General features: G+C 35.4%; 1 protein-coding gene and 1 non-coding gene across 7 annotated transcripts in view; both read left to right on the forward strand.

Moving 5' to 3' along the window:
- The window catches only part of cpx (complexin), a 148,578-nt gene extending 130,535 nt beyond the window's left edge, over positions 1–18,043 (forward strand). For all 6 annotated transcript variants that reach the window (XM_008201692.3, XM_015983536.2, XM_008201693.3 and 3 more), the window contains 3 exons: positions 656–816; positions 14,694–14,823; positions 15,372–18,043. In XM_008201692.3, the coding sequence (XP_008199914.1) occupies positions 656–816; positions 14,694–14,823; positions 15,372–15,445 (365 nt within the window). In that variant the 3' untranslated portion in view covers positions 15,446–18,043. The remainder of the gene's footprint in view (positions 1–655; positions 817–14,693; positions 14,824–15,371) is intronic.
- Positions 14,174–14,276, forward strand: Mir929 (microRNA mir-929). Its single transcript, NR_036314.1, has one exon. It is a non-coding gene; the product is annotated as a microRNA mir-929 (primary transcript).
- Positions 18,044–18,168: the final 125 nt, after the last annotated feature.

The following is an 18,168-nucleotide window of genomic DNA, read 5'->3' on the forward strand; positions in this document are numbered from 1 at the left end:
AATGGAACACCTCACGTTTCCGAAATATTTAATTAATAATACTTATCTAAATACTTATTTTGTACCTCGATTTTTTTTTGTATCAAATATCAAATATGTGGTTCGTAGAAATGTTAATTACAAGTACTTACTACACATTAAGATTGTATTATTTGGACTATTTAACATAATTTGAGTTCTTTATTAGGTTTCTCATTTATTTATACAATTTCTTGAGATACGAGTTTCTTGCCAATAAGTAATTTAGTGAAATCTCTTTAAATTTAACTATGCGTTTTCCCGTGTTAAAATTTTAAAAACGTCTACAAAAGTAGTGTGACTAACTGCTAATGCGCTTAGCAGGGCAGTTTATACATATACTTTTGTGTAAATTTATGTAAATTTTAGAATCCAAAGAATTACTTCAATTATTATCCCATTTTAAATCCACAACAAAAAAAACCTCCTTCGTCGCAAAATACATTAAATATAAACCCAACCGTGTATTTTGAAAGAAACCGTACATGGTACTAGGATTATTTTGCAAATTTGGGATCAGGTTGCATTATTCCTGGAATGGCTATCCAGGAGGTAGTGAATTTTGCGCATAAACTCGGCCTTTGTGCATGAAGTGTATCTTGACTGGAGCATTGTGGCAATGATTCGTCGGTTTCAGGAGCGGTCGGTGGCGATGACGACGGCGACGACAAAGAAAAGGAGGAGGAGGCCGAGCGGGAGCGGCTGGAAGCCATCCGCGAGGCTGAGGAGCGACGAAAGGAAAAACACAGGAAAATGGAGGAAGAAAGGGAAAAGATGAGACAAGAAATCAGGGACAAGGTCAGTGCAAACGATCGATTTTTCGAATTGTCGTGATTTATATCAAATGACACACGATTAATCAACGCCCGGTGTATTGTACGCGTGAGTTAACGAGCCGTGAGGAGTCGCATGATGTATCTGCGGTTGTCACGTCTGACCCCTTCATAATTCCATAATGGGAATTATCGAAATGTCAACTCGATCGACATCGATCCGGAGGAAAAAACGCGCCGGCCTTGGCCCGGAACGAGAATAACTCCGGTTTAAATGTTAGCCGGGCACGCCCGGAATGCGATTCCTTATCGCAATTTTTGAGCAGTTAAACGGCGTGCCGCCGACGCTACCATTATTGACAGTCTATTTGTTCGGTTATAATACGCGTAATCAGCTTTGTGTCGTGATTATTGCAAATTGCTTAATGTGCCTGAAGAGGAACAAGTCGCAAATTAATTAATCGATTTGTAAACTAATTCGAGTTTTGATTCTAGACCGGCGCATCCACCATTTTACATATTAGCGTACTTTGCACTTTATATTACCCGACATACATTACAGTTGCTTTCCTTGAGCGCTATGCAGCGGAATACAGTCCAAAAATGCAACTTGTATGCCGGCTTTTTCTGTTGTAATATCAGTTGTTTACCAAAACTTTAACAAACAAAAAGTGTGATACGGAAGAGGGGAACAAACAAAAAGGAATAATACAAAAATTTTCTTTTATAAATATTAGACCAGAAGTTTCGGATCGACTATTGTCAAGTTCTCAACTCTTGGAAGTTATAATTTTGTGCAAGAAAATCTATTTTAATGCACTTTTCGCGAAAAACTCCGTCTATTTGCATTACTCGGATTAGTTTACATATTAAAGTTTATCATGGAATTGAGAGTGTTTATTTTTAAAAATAGAACCCAAGCACTTTCCATTTACATATTGCGAAAGTTTGTTCCTTATGTAACTGTACGTATAGTCACGAGCGTAGAGAATGACACCCTTGTGAACTGGGCTGAGCTTAAATCGCAACCACAAATAATAATTTAGACTTTATTATTTTATTTTGTTTCGAATATTATAAAAAATACTTGGTGGCTGTTAGTGGAAATATAGGTCGTAAAAAATGATTCTTCTTAATTTGCAACGTTTCGACAACAGCCGTTATTCTTAGCTCCACGTTTTGAACCGATACTTTTGAATCAAAATTTCGTTTAACTTACTGGCATTCAAGAGAAATTCTATTTGCACCATTTATTTTTTTATTATGAAATAGTGTTTTTCCTCGAAACTGTACCTACTATAAAATATGGTTAAGCCCTTCCTCTGTAAAAAAGCTACTAAAATACACTCAAGATTTGAGGCTTAAGAGTTCCGAAAATTGTATTGAAGTCGATGATATGGGTATTAGCATTCTTAAGTAACTTCGATGTAGTTTTTTTTTAACAATTGGTGTAGATTCTAATTAAATGTCAAATTATTAAAGTCACAGCAGGCCACGTCAAAGGCAATTATCCAGGCTCGAGGAGGTAATACCAGGTCATAGTGATTGCTTCCGAATGCCAAAGCTGCCTCAGTAGACGTTATCCAAGCCAAAAAAACTGATAAAAATTAATTAATTAAAATAAAATTCACTTTTTGTTTTTTTTTTGATAAGAAATAAATTGTGGTTTAATCGTTGACTTACAGTTGTAGGTTTAGTTTAATTTAACGCTAAGTGGCTTAATTAATTAATTTTTGATTAAGCAGTCTTTGATTAAATTTGAGCAGTAAAAAATAATTTTTTTCATGTGATGCGATATATTTGTCGGAGAGTGTATAAACTACTAAACAACTTCTATAGTCTTTTTTGTGTTTTTTATAAACATTTGTCAGTGTCAAACTCAAAAAAAAATTTTGTATGGCGTTAATTGAAGAAATTTATATAACTAGGTGTATTGCTCTCCCCAAATCAAAGTACGTAATGTAGATCTAATTTCTCAGTTTTATATTTTAAAGCAATACGAACTACTTTTTATCCGATTTTGACACTACCAATTGATTTTTAAAAAAGGGATAACAAAAATAATTAATGGATAATTTTACACTGCCAAAATTACAATGAGATCTCTTTAATACACACAATACAAAAAACATGAAGATCTTGGATCAAAAGAAACTACATCGTACTAGTTACAATACAGCGTATAATGAAGTCAAATAATGAAGGGAGAAGGCAGTGGTGTATCATATTTACGTGACAAAATGGGCTCGTTGGAGTCCAGTTTATCGTAGGATAAAGCTAAAAATAAATAGCTAAAAATAAAAACGTTACCTTATTTTAAATGAAAATTCACTTCGTGAATTGTAATCGCACTCACATTATTCATAAGTAATAATTTCCGGATTGCTGGATGTCTTATTTAAAGTGTGTCTAACTTTGCGAAATTGTATTATTTTAGAAAATTTGACTCAACTGTAATTACTCAGTTGTCTGAATCTCATATAAACTGCCAAATTTTTTGCTTCATTATAGACGGTGTCCCACGAACGAGTGCTAATATTTTAACCATAAATGAACCATTAAAAATATATTGCTAGTATTTTTTATTTTTTCAAAAAAAATTAGTTTTCGATTTATTGCTCTTAAAAACTAGCCCCCAAGAAAGACGTTTATTTCTATATCTTGAAAAATATTTAACCAATTTTTATGAAATCAGGCATGCGGATTTTTAATATGACAGTATAATTTGCATTTATGTATGGTGCCCCAAAATTGGGTTGTTAGCTGTTGTTAACGCAAATTAGTTTGGCTTTGCTATTTTTTGGATTTCTGAAATCCCATTCACTTTAAAAACTTTTTTGTTCTTGCAATTTTTTCTTAGAATTAACGGTTTTCAAATAATCCTGAACCATATTCACAACGTTCGCAAAAATTTAAGATAGTGGAACGCAAATTGATAATTCTAAGCGATAATTGTTTGCACACCGTCCCATATTTATCAAAACGCTGGGAATATGGTTGAAGATAACAAAAAAGTAAGGAACAAAGTTGTGTCGAATTAAATTTACTATAAAAAAGTCCGTGACACATTATTTCTATCTTCTACAGTTTAGGTATAAATTAATTTACAGTTACTTGACCACTGGTAAATTGAAACGAATCCGTGGCTCCACCGTCTTTGAACGTCTTTGGGGCCTAAACCGTTGACGATAGAGACATGGCCTCGGACTTTTTGTAATAGTTATTTAATAAACTAGTTTGTTAATGAAGGTGAATAATAAACGAAACCGATAGCGAGTGAGTGCCTTTAATAGTTGAGTTTATTAATCGCTCATCAAAAAACCAGTTTATTACAATATTTTTTCGTAAGTTTTTTTTTTGTGACAAAATTAGAAATTAATTACAAATCAAAACCAATATCGCATCGATAAAGATGAGACCTTACAAAATACCTTCATCCTTTGTTTGTCCTCGTGATAGACCATTTTTGAATTTTTCAACACTTTCCATTCACTTTTCACTACAGACTATCATAAGAGAATAACGTCAACTCCATACATTTTCAATTTCGCGTAAAAATCACGTTTGTTACAAAAACATAGTTACCATTGAAAAATATAACAAAAAAGATCGCCATTGTGAAAAAATAATTGTAATTAACTAAAATCAAAACATCAAAATCCCCAAAACAGTTACTTAATGAAAAAGAATGTGTTAATGACGTCTATAATACATCCTTTTTAAATAAAATAATTTATTATTATCGAAATTAATAAACGGTGAACGAAAAATTAATTTAAAACGATTTGGCGCCGAGACTGTATAACGCTCGAAACGCCCTCATTTTTCTCTGCCGTACAATTATTTTATGTTCAGAAAATCCTGCGATTTTGATCTCGTTTCGTCTCTTAAGTTGTAGTCCTGCGTAATTTAAATTAAGTCATTTTGTTCAAATAAGACTGTTATTTATGGTTGCGGTCTGAGCTCAGCCCTTTACAACCCAGCCCTGTTTATAAAGTGTCATTCTTTACATTTATCCCATGTATATTTATGAATTATTTCACGTTTGGTGTTTTGACTTTAAAATTTAAAGGTGAGAGACGTCTACCTCCTTTCTTTGACATATAGACCAATTGGTATTAAAGCGAAACAATTCTGTTAAAATGCACTTTATATTATAGTTTGAACAAAGTATTATTTTAGTCGTAGTTTTTGGAGACGCACTAGTACATGTGAAATTATCTCGCTTGTCCATTTGTGTGAAAATGAGCTGCATATCTCGTAAATTAATTTATTTTTAACCTAGTACTCGTAACTTTTTTATGCAAATTAAAATGTCTCAATTTCCGTGAAATTATTTTATTTTAGTTGAGGATAGTTAACTCATAAAGAAGAAATTTGAAGTTGAGTAGTATGGAGTAATTGGGTTTGAAAATTATCCCGGCGCATCCACCATTTTGCATAATGCGAGCGTTTGTTTTTCGCAAGGTCTGCGCAACTTTTTAATCTAATTTTCCCCATTATATTCCGGTCGTTAACTATTATTGGTTAGAATTTTAATACTGAGGCGTTGTAACAAGTTGTCGCCGATTGTTGGCGCCTTAAAATCCAGTCCATTTGAATAATGAATCGATATTCTTGTGTATTGAGTCGCAATGCTAAAGCACCTCCAGGTAATTAAACGGCGATACAGTCCGCCTTTATAATTAATCGTCGTACGATGAGGTTGTAGTTTTTCCGAAAAACGTAATCATCGTGTCGGTATTTTCATTTATAGAGGCGAGTTTACACGAGGGATTATCTCCGTTCTGAAAGACGCACAGTGAAAAGAGTGTGTTTTCTGAAAAACGGCTGAAAAACGTGTAATCCTCTTACGTGAGGAGAGTCCCTCTCTCAGAAACGTCACACTTTTTACGCTTTATTGACAGAGCACTACGTAAGCGCATTAATCATCGACTCGAGATATTAGCAACAAATTTAGTCGTCGTAAAAGCCGCATCATAATAAAACCACACTCTTTCTGTTATTATATTTTACGCCGCGAGCATATGTGCGTTTTAATGCCATTCCCGACTTTATGAAGAAAATCGCGGCGGCTACCGTCACAGGGGTTGTATTTCAAAGGGTGGCAGCGCATAAATTACACCTAAACACGCTCCCTCTTTGGATAATTAGCAAAATCCAGTGCTCCGTTGTGTTACGATTCGCTGGGGTGCAGGCTAATGTACGGATTTATGGGCTAGGTGAACAGAAAAATGCACGAAATACCTGCATTTGTTATGGACGAAATCTGACCGACTTGGAACAGCACGAATACAAACAAATATGAAATACTTGAGGATTTTTTACGCCCCCGTAAAACCTCAACCATAAATCAAGATCCCCCTTGAATTACGAAATGCAAATGCGGAACGATTACGCAAATTGTTCGAAAAACGAAATGAGGAAAAAGCCTCTCGCTCTGAAGAGTGTGAAGCTTGTATAATTCATCTCACGGTTTAAAAAACCGGCAAAAAACATACGTTCTATATCGAGCAGCGTTTTTCAAGAAAAGCCTCTCGTCGCTCTCGACTGTTTTGCGTTTTATTTATAGATTTGCGCGAGATGTAGCTTTTCCAATGAAATAATAAGAACGTTCGGTCGTTTTATTGCCATCGTCGGACTGTCTTAATCTTAATTTCTTTTTTTTTCATTTTGATTATTAGCTCAGTTCATTTCCTTTTTATTTGCGTCGTATGCACAAAATAAAATTTTGATTCTATTTACGGAGGACTATGACTTAGGAGAACGAACGTGGGATTTTCTGAACCCAAAAAATAGCACAGCAGCGTAAAAATGAGGGACAACCAATTCACTAATTACTTGGAGAAAAATGCATAATAGTCAAGCTTTGCACTCTCAACAGATTCAGAAAAATTGACGACTAAAATTTTCATGAGAAGCATGCGAAAAAATTATCTTAATTTAAAGATTCGTTTTATTCAGTGGTTAAGGAACGGAAAGTTAATTGTAAAGATAGAAAATCCGTGTCGCAGACTTTTTTATGAAAAATTTAATTCTCTTTAACTTTGTTCCAAACACGATTTTTGTATCTTTAACTGTATTCCCAGCGTTTTGATAAATATGCGACGGTGTGCAAAGAATTATGGCTTAAGGCGGATTTTACAATCGTCGGATAATTTTGTCCTGGGGATAAATTTTGAAAAATACATTCTTATTACAATTGTAATCACAGTAATTAATGAAAAAATTAGTGCAAAATGGTAAAAGTTTTAAATTCTTTTAAATACAGAGTCGTTAAAAAGTATCGATACAGTTGAATATTATAAAAACAATTCATCAAAACTTATTGAAATTTGGTATATGCTTAAGAGTATATAAATTGTATCGTTTCAGATGCTTATTAAATTTTTATCTCCATTTGGTCTTCGGATACAAGGCTAACTTGATTTTTTTTAAATAGCAACAAGGGTCAAATTTAATATTTTTGAGAAGAGCATTTTTTTCTGAGTTCCATGATATACCACATGCATAGCTTAATTTAATCGAAACTTCAAAAAAAATCGAAAATTTTGAACAATGTAAAATTTTATTAGCCTTGGAAATGTTGTCTTTATCTATCGTTAGCTCATTAACCAAAAAATAAGTAAAAATTAAAAATATTTGTTAAAATAACACTTTTAACTGAAAAAGAACACGTCTTAATTAAGAAATTTTAAACACGGAATACTTGATTTTTATGCTACAAAGTTCAAACTCATTTCCACTAACTTCTTAGCTTTCTGTCTCCATGATAAACCAACATTTTTCGTTCAGTTTTACTTAAATGTACTATTATTAAACTAGTTATTGCACCCAAGATTAATTTTTGGCTAATTATAGAATCGCTAATAACAGTATTTTCAAAGGTAACTTAGTTTTACTATTCCAGAAAATTTTTGAATTTTTATTTTTTTACATCTTAATAATAGAAGTAAAGATGGGTATCTTGTTACATCATTGAATTGAGAAAAAAATACTCTTTTAAAAATGATTAAATTTGACCCTTCGGTGCCATTAAAAAAACAAGTTAGCCTTGTATTTTCAAAATAAATACGATAAAAATTTGAAAAAGATGAAGAATTTAAACACTTTTACTGTTTTTTTAAATTTCAAGGTTTTTTGTTAAACCGTTCTGAAAATATTTAACTGTATCCATACTTTTTAGCGACTCTGTACAGTTTACGATAAAAAATTTTGTGTACGTCTTACTATTAAGAATTCAATGCTCTATCTGCCTGCATTTCTTTTGTTTGTTAAGTATTAACCGTTACACAAATACAACCTTTTTTTCAAATTCATTGCTCTGAAACTTACGATAATGGAACAACTGCGCCCTCTGGCGACTGGAACGATTTATTTGTCGGTTCATATCCTAACCTTTAGATATCCGTAGATTCTATTGTATTCAGAACAATACAATGGCAGTAAAATTCGCCGATTGCAACAAATAAACTTTTTGACCTGCAACTCTGTTCATAGCAGTAATATACCGCAAGCGGGAAGCTTAACAAGTTTATAAAAATTGCTGTTATTTCTGGCGAGTTAGTAATTGATAGTGCATATCATTTGACAACGGTAGATAACGCCATTAAAGCACACCGCATTCATTTCCATAACGGGCTGTATAATCGATGTCGGAATGACCAAACAATGTTTTGGCAAAGTCGGAATGAATTTGTTGTGATCCAAAGAAAAATTGAATTTGCGTCGGCAGACAGTCGCGCGGGCCCTGGCCCTTATGCAATTAAAGATGGCCGATAAGGTCAGTCCTTGCACGCAATTTGATCACGCGTTTCCTCCTCACGAAAAGCCCGAATGCATCAGTCTGTCGGAAGCGAGTTTTTCATTGGATCTATCGGCCTTTAAGTAATTTCACGTACGGACGAAAGTGAATTTGAACGTTTGGGACTTTTCTCGGAGCCATTCTCACGTGTTGGAAAAAAATTAGCAGGAGGGCGCGCGATATTATGCAGGCGTGTGGATTGCGTTCATCACGAAGGCTTGATTTGCAATTTCTCCCATGGTAATTTTATTCAAATTGCCCGGAATCGTATTATCTCGACGGCAATTAATGCGTGTGGCCCGGATTTCTCCGGTGTACGCCGGCCGGATGGTCGTCGGCGTTTTTAAACGGCCGCTCGAAAGGTTTCAAATATTTGACGGCTATTTGTAATGGTCATTGCTGTTGGGAGGGTTTGGAACGCCAGGGCTGCGCATTCAAAGAGATGGAAATTGCGGACGAATAAATCGTTTACTTGCCAAAGTAAACAAATCGGAAAATGTCAACACTATCTAGCTGTGAAAAGGTTCACTCGTGTTATTCGACATGGTAAATATCAAACGAATGACTGTACAGGGTATCTACTAGACTCGATGGCACTAGCTCCCTTATACTGCAAATATGTTTTCGTCGTAATATTCAATTTTAAAAACGCAAAATGGAACGTAGCACAAATTTTATGAACGCCAGGTTCGGTTGTTTTTAGTTTAATTGTCTCTTTTTTAATCAATAATTTATTACTCTTGTTTCATTGAATAATTTTACTTAGCTGCATTTATTTACATTGCGATTTTACACAAAGTGTTTTAAAATAAATACAAGGATTATACCGGGTGTCTCAGCTAAGACTTTTGAGCCTGATATCCCAAATATGTGTCAACGGATTTTTATGAAATTTAAAATGCAGATATTTTAGAAGATAAAGATTAAAATCCAATTAATTTTTACATGCCTTTTTAAAATGTTAAGCCTTTTAAGATTTATATTTAAAAAATTATTGTCAGTGAAAAATGCTGACAGAAAAAACTCGTTCGTGGAAGACGTCTGTTTCGCGAGAAAAATGAGAAACAAACTGTTAAACGTGGGTACAGATGCAAAAGCGTAGATCTCTATGAGAGATAATTTTGGTCAATCCTACTCGCAGAAACGTAACTATCACGCAAGGGACATTTCACAATTATCTCTCACCCATACAAAGTCAAAAAACAATATTTTTGACTTACTTTTGGTATTGGATGCTTTAATTTTTTCAAAAACGACTAAAAGACTGAACAACAACTGAAAAATTGTAGACACTTGAACATTCAGGACTTTGGAAATGTTTCGTACACTGCTGATTGGATTCTCTTCAAAAGCTTGAATTACAGCCCCAACTATTGCTTCGTTTCCAGTGACGTGTTTTGTCCTCACTCGATTTAGTTCAGGTACGCTTCCTGTGTCTTCAAATTATTGACGATTCTTTGAACTTTAAATTTCATAAATAGCATTTCACAAAAAGTCCAACGATACTTTCCAAAGGCGAATATTTATTCCTTTTTCAACAACAAAGAACTTTCAGCCACTGTTGTTGGTGTTTAAAGTAATTCCACCAAATTAAAACAATTTTACTTTTCTGACAGCGCGCACACTGACAGTTTTTTTCAGTGGTACACAAAATGCCGCATAGAAATGCTTCATCAATTGTTTCAAAAGGTGACTGCCCAAATTACTATCAAAATTTGGATTAAGGTTTTAACAACAAAATTTAATTTTTTTCTTGGATCAGCCGAGCGATTTGGTCAATTTTTTGTGTGGCCATTTATTTTTCGGGATTTAATGATCCAACGGTATTTTGATTTAATTTTAAATAAAAGAAATGTATTTTAAAATTTCATTTTTTAACTTGAGATCATTTTTTGCCCATAATTGAAAGACGATCTCCTAAAATATGTACATTCTAAATTTCATAACAATCCGTTGACAAACAACTGAGATATTAAGCTCGAAAGTCTTAGCTGAGACACCCTGTAGATACAGTGAAACCTCCCCTTACTAGCGGACACCTCTCCACAACGGACAATAAAAGATTCCCCATCGGTGTCCGTTGTTGAGAGGTTTTGTAAGACATTATTACAATTACGCTTAAAATGCATATTTTAAACTAACATTTTTCTATGTTATTTTTTATTCCTGTTTTTGTTCTGGCATAATACTTTTTACGCAATTCTTTGTTTTTTCATAATTTGATTTGAATAATTAATCTTTTTTTCTAAATCACACTCATAAATAAATCAAAAGGTGGGCAACAGTACCAAAGGAATTGTCGAAGCTTTGTTTCAAAACACAATTTTCTGGTAACGTTTCGAAATATTTAAGTGGTCAAGTGCGTGGTGGATGGGCATCTTGGCAAAGAAAATTGTAAATCTGTACATGTTTCAAGTAATTTATCGCCCACACGCACTAACTTCGAATTCCAAGATTTGCATATCTGGAGAATAATTAAAAAAAGATCAGTTAAATAGTCGTCGCGATAACGAACGGCGTTGAAATATGCATACACGGTGAAATGTCTTGATAAAGAGCAAAAAACAATAATTTACGTTGATTTCCTTCCATGTATAAAAACCTCCTTTTGCTAATTACCCAGCAAATAATATCTCTCGCATAAACTAGTGATTATCACCTCGAACTTTTTCTTTTAATTTCTAATTTCCAGTTGTCACTTCCTTTGTTCCCGTTTTAATTAGTATTTATGAAAACGCTCGCCGCCGCCATTGTCTTACCACAGTAAATTGGTTTTGACTTGGCGACGTTTTTCCTTTTCTCGAAATTTCAATTAACGTTTAGACATTTGCCTATATCGCCGCGACATCGCCCGTCATTGCAACATTTCAAATCGGCCGAATTCGTTTTTGATTCGACCTCTTGTTTCCTCATTTCATTGCAAATTGGATCGTTTGCTTTGTTGTATTGTTTCGAAACCGGCCGGAGACCCGGTCGGGCCTTCATTATGCTCTCCCTCTCTTCCAAATCGATTCGAATTTACGAAACTAAATTTTCTATTCATCCGCCCGAGATTAATTATGATAATCAACGACGACGCGAAAAATCATCGAGCGTCTGCATGGTTTCAGGACGCGCGTCGCGACGCTCGCAGGAATTTAATCTGTTTCTCAATTTCGACTACGCTTTATCAGTACAATCACCTTAATTTATCAAAGTCTCGCTAATGAAACAACCGGGACACTCTCGGTTTGTTTATCGAAGCAAATATCAGCCCAAGAAAAAATTGCCCGTCTCACAATTTCCCTTTTTCTTGGGGGGTTTGCCAGACTGGGTCAAATCAGCTAAATCGCTATATAAACGTGCTATGTTCAGTTTTCAAAAAGACATTACCTACTAGTATTTTTTATTTTTCAATCATTTGTAATTTTACAGCTCAACATACGACCACACAACAAACCATTTAGCTCTTTTAAATAAAATTATTTCGTAGTTCTGGATTTACTTAGTTGATGATGGACCTACATGTTTAATTTTTCGTTTAGAATTAAACTAATAGTCTGTACTACGGATATCTAAAGGTTAGGATATGAAGGGACGTACAAATAAAACGTTCCTGTCCTCCATAGTCGCTAGAGAGCGCGGTTGTTCCATTACCGTCTAAGTTTTCAGAGCAATGAATTTGAAAAAAAATCGTTTTATTTGCATAATGTTTAACACAAAACAAACAAAAAAATACAGGCAGATAGAGCCTTACATTCTCAATAGTAAGACATCAATATAATGTAAATGTTTTAAACTATATTAAAAAAAAATTCAAACTTTTACCAATTTACACTCTGTCCTATATTTTTCCAAACGCTGCGAATACGGTTACAGATGCAAGAAAAATGTTAGAACGAAAGTTGTAGAGAACTACATATCCTGTGAAAAAGTCCGTGAGACTTCAACCATTTGGGCCTCAAAGTCGTTCAAAGACGCTCAAGTAGCAGATCTGCTTCATCTTGCTGGTGGTCAAGTATTAGAAAGTTAATTTATAGCGAAACCTTTGAAGATAGAAATATGGTGATTTTTTTTATAGAAAATCTTATTCACTACAACTTTGTTCTTCACTCTTTTTTTGTCTCTTCAACCACATTCGCAGCGTTAGCAAAAATATAAGGTTGCGTTCCGCGCATTCTAAGCGGAAATTCTTTGCGCACGTCGCATATTTATCAAAACGCTGGGAATACAGTTGAAGATACAATGAAAGTGTAAGAAACAAAGTTGTACAGAATTAAATTTCCAAGAAAAAAGTCTGTGACACCCTATTTTTATCTTCTACAGTTTAGGTATAAATTAACTTTCCGTTACTTGACCACCGGTAAAATGAATCCGTAGCTTGGGCGTCTTTGAACGTCCTTAGCCCTAAACCATTGGCGATAGAGATATGGTCTCGCTGACCTTTTTGAAGAAAATTTAATTCTCAACAAATCTTTTCCTAACATTTTTCTTGTACCTTTAACCGTATTTGCAGCATCCTGAAAAATACGGGACAAAGCGTAAATTTTAAATAATTTTTTTCTCATGTTTCTTATGAAAATTTAAAGTATTTAGTGAATTGGTTGGATTTAAATTAATATTATAACGCCCGAAGCGCCCTCATTTTTACTGTGCCGTACTATTTTTTTAGGAAATCTTGAGATTTTGAATCTCGTTTCGTCTCCTAACTTATAGTTCTCCATAGTCTATACTTTGGTAGAAAGTCAATTATGTATACAGAAAAAAATGCATGCTTTAAATAGAGACAAAAAATATAAAAAATTACTTAAAAATCAAAAATTTATTTATTTTATTATAACTATTAGCTGTTTCAAAACTATAAGAACGCCAAGGACTCATTTTTTTTAAATTTGCTGTTATAAATTATTCATGCACTTCAAGAAAATAAAACCTAATATAATTTATATATAGAGTTGCCGTTTTTATAGTTTTGAAACAGTATTAGCTTCATTTCATCTCGATTATGTAGGGGTCCATCTTTTGAAATAAAATAAATTCTCATATTTCGAATATTTCACTACACAAACATGACACGTTACAAGCTGCAGTTTAGTCAGTTTATCCAGCTAGCAGGAGCAAAATTTCGGTCGGAACATTTGATCTCGCAAAATATAGAGTATAAAAAGCGGAATAATTTCGTGTCGATTTGGTCGCTTAAATACCGAAGGCGAAAATCGTTCGGGCCTGCCGCGCCGATATATTAAGAAGACGGCAGAGATATTTTACCGGAGCGGGCGTTATCAAAAAAGCTATAACTTTAAAACATATTTTCATAAGCGCTCCCAGAAATGTTATGAGGATTTATTGCGTCGCTTTGGGCGACTTGCACATTTCAGGAAACGTAATTTATTAGGCGTTCAGCCTGAAGCTACTTAAGTTTGTTTGCCGGAAAGTAGCCCTCGATGTGGAGCCTCACACACCACACACAGCCACCACCACCACCACCACCTCCACCAAAAATAAAAAACTCACAGACAAGGTGAGCACCAATCTAATTATTTTTTTGCAGGGGGACGCCCTGGCAAAATGGAGCGCTGAAAGGATGAGGCTTTTAAGAAGACGGCCATCTTAATCGGGGTCAAATTGACTCTAGTAGGGAGTCCGTTACTTTATAGCGACTCCCTAACGGAGTCAGGTTGACTCCCTTTGAGGGAAATCTACACCTGGAGAGCAGCTCTTCGCTCCAAAACTCGATTAACGCGACGTTTCCTCGAATAAAAAGCGCGCCTCGGCGCCGACGATTGTTTCGACACGTGACCAATTTCCATTGCAAATCTTGGCGGTGTGTCTGAGCCTTCGAAAAGTTGCAGACCGAGTTTACGCCTCCGAAACCGAAACTTTGATCCGAGAGTAACGAACGTAATTCTCTTTTTGAGCGTAACCACCAGCTAAGTAAACACAAAGCGAACTTAATAACGTTATTTACCACGTTTCGTTAAACAATAACCGATATTTGCGTCAGAACGTTATCCTACTCGGCCGTTATTCGATTTTCTTTTATGTAACTCGACTGTAACCGGATCTTTAATTACTGATCACGTGTCGCAAATTTTTCAACTTCACCACTTTTGTTCCAGTACAATATCAAAAAGAAAGAGGAAGTTGTAGAACCGGTACAAGAAGAACCAAACCCTCTCATGCGTAAAAAGAAAACACCCGAAGAACTTGCGCGGGAAGCAGAAGAGGCGGACGAGGACGAGTTCACAAGTGAGTGCATACAGGGTTTTAGGCGCTTAAGCAAAAGATGCAGCATTCTGTAAAACGGACAACGAACCATTTTACGAAATTTCGATGTTTTTGGCCCTTTTATCGACGAAAAATTCTAAATGTTGTTGAAATTTATCGTAGTTGTTGTAGGTAGTCAATCAAATTGTAGATGTGTTTTTGGGCACTAGCACTAAGTCAATTCACACTCAAAACCACCTCACCTTTTTGCCTAAGTACAAACCAACAATAAAAGAAAAATCAAATCTTGTGCCTTCCGCGGCCTACGACATGACAATATCAATTACGTGTTGCCAAAATTGACAAGTCCTCTTCTTTGGTGTATCTATTCTTGTTTTGTACTTCTCACTGCATTGAACTGTACCCTGGCTCTTGGTAGTTTGTTGTACTTTATTTTAATATATTTTTTCGTTTTTTTTTGTTATTTATTTATGTCCCGGTCCCTCCCGAGTTGTTTTCAGATTTTTGCATGCAAGACAAGTGCTAGTTTATGCGACCAAACATGCAAAAATGTCTTTTCGATTTTTCAGAGTTGAAGAACACGATAGAGACACAAGTAAACGAACTCAAGTCACAAATAGAGAGTAAATGTGTTATGCAATGAATTGCGGGAACATCCACGAGGCGATTTCTGCGGGCCGTCTTCTAGAACGTCACAGAAAAATTCAATAAAATAATTTTAAGAGCAACTCAATTAGTTAGGTGCCGTATATAAGTTAAGTAGGCGTGTTACCTGTGATCAAAAATAACGCCCTATCATCGGTGGAGAAATCAGGGCGCGTCCAAAAATTTTGCTAGGAAAAAAGGGTGTAAAAAACAAAAAAATGAATCGATTTGCCTTACCGGTCCAGGACCTCGCGCCGGTTCCTCCGCCGATGGCGCCTCTCAGCGACTTTATTTAATTGGAAGAATGACAAAGCCGTGCAGGAATAAGCCCCGCTAAACACACACAACAAAAGAGACTGCGATAAACAATTAACAAATAACAAAAATATTATGATGACATTAGATACCGATGCACTGTTGTCATAATACTTTTGTAGTAGTGTAATCAATTGTTACCAACTTTTTGTAGATAGACGATAGTTTAAACCTATTTTTTTGTATGGTCAAAAATTGTGCATAACGAAACATGTTCTTTTGTTTCCTAAGGACGCATGTAGTATTTTAAGACGTAATGAGGAATGTTCGAGGCTTTTTAAACAATCACTCACCGTTTTTCCGATGATACTCTTCACTCTTCTCGTCCTCCAGCACATCACACCGTGATTGGTCATCCAAATTCCTTATATTTCGCCTTTGATGTTCCCGAGTCCGTCGAGAGCGCTGGCGCTCCGAGCGCAGGAGAAAAACAAACTTTTTTACCAAAGAAAAGCTCCAGGTCCTGTCGACGGGCTCGATTGCGATCTTTGTTTCTTGCGCTTGCTGTACTACTCGGGCTCTGTCTCTTGCGATATATTTTGTGAAATTAGCACATCTAGACGACAATCTGCCGAAGAAACAAAAATTGACGTCAGTGGTCTATGGCAACCGCTTTTGTTTCGGTGTAGCATGTCATTTGATAATTGTTCGTTGTTCATTGTTGTTGTCTCTGTCTCTTTGTGGAACTCTCTTCCTGTACCATTCTCTTCGACTCAAAATGACCAAGTTCGTAACACCAGGATAATAATGAATTCCCGACGACTTCAGCCGTTATTTTGTACAATAATTAAAGACGCGCTTCGTTTCCTACTAGGATGGGCTCGACTGGAGCGAAAAACAGATCTCTCTATCGTTTGGTTTGTGATTTATTACTTGTATTGTTGTGTAGACGCACCGCTTCACCCTTTCACCACTAACTAGACTCGAAATGGCGAGTCGGTTCGGATTTCACTCATCGCTGATGAGTCAAATCGGAAACGAGCGACTGTTCTGTTTGATTGTACCGTTTTCTGTTTATTTTCTTATGTGTCAGTCTGGTCGGCGCCTTCACGATCCTGTTGTCTATGTGTCAATTAATTCTATATATCATTCTCTAGTAGGAAGTAGCGTAATCTATGTCTATCTTAACTCTAGTTGGGGGTAGAGTCTAGACTGTATCGATGTATTTAATACTATAGGTGTCGTTGCTCAAATGTGTCTTTTTGGCAAAACGCAATGTTCAATGTGGAATTTGGGTGAAATCAACGTGAAATCTCTACATTTATAAAACTAACAAGATATATGAATATACACACGCAAATGCAAGACAATGCAAACACGTACTCTCAGTAGGATTTTGTACATTTTAGAATACTCTCAAATTGTTGACCCGGTTGTCAAGGTTTTTTCGCGTTCGGCCGGCCCTTGCCGCCGAAGCATTGTTCCTACTTTGTCTGTTGTTGGTTATTACGGTTCTCCTCACAACATAAGCAATGTAGTACGACTTAGTCTGGTGTGTGATAATATTATAAGTGTATGTTTTTTGTCTTTTGTATTGTTACAACCGTGAAAGTCTTGATGTTGGCACACTGCCGACACCGCGCCGAATTCCGTGTACTCAAGACAAGTTTGTGACGATTGCGTTTGTTAATATCTAAATTCTAGAGACAACGACACGTATATTTAAATGATAAAAGGAATCTGTAATTTCTTATCTAAGGATGGCGGAAACGCGGACGGACGGAACGCCGGCCGAGCCGTGCGTCCGCGTCTCGGCGAGGCTTCTGCTTAAGTGACGTATTTAAATAAAAGCTAGTGATAAATTTATGCAAAACTGAAAAATCGTTAAAGAAATGATCAATGTTGTATTGTTATTACCAAAAATGATATTCGCAGGTATATATTATCATGTATTGTAGATATTGTTGTTGATTCGAAGATTATTTAGTTCGACATGAGCTTTCAACCAATTACCTACAACAAATTACCCGGGTTTATGTTGTGGTTAACGCTTTTTTACAATAATCATTCTTCCGTAATTTTGTTGTAGGCCGATTCGTAAAGCTGAATGTAGTCAAAAACTTTTGTATTTATACACTTATTAACAGTAATTGTTTCATGAGCCATGAAACAACACGTTTGTAGTTGCCTGAGTACCTATAGTTAGTAAGGGCTGTTCACGTTGTTATATAATAATATTATTAATAAGTCTTAGTCGATCGACTTGATTGTTGTTAGTTGTAAAACCACCTGCAACGTTATTGTGAAAAGAAGGACTTAATAAAATATTACAGTTTACAAATTATTCTTATCCCTCCTCCGCCGACAAAACGCTGAATTTTTTAAAACCGCCCGAGTTCATTCCAGTTATCGTTTTTATTAAAAATCAATACAGCTCAGCCATTTTTCAATGCAACAACTGAATTT

Source organism: Tribolium castaneum, chromosome 2, assembly GCF_031307605.1.
Source record: "Tribolium castaneum strain GA2 chromosome 2, icTriCast1.1, whole genome shotgun sequence".
NCBI lineage: Eukaryota > Metazoa > Arthropoda > Insecta > Coleoptera > Tenebrionidae > Tribolium > Tribolium castaneum.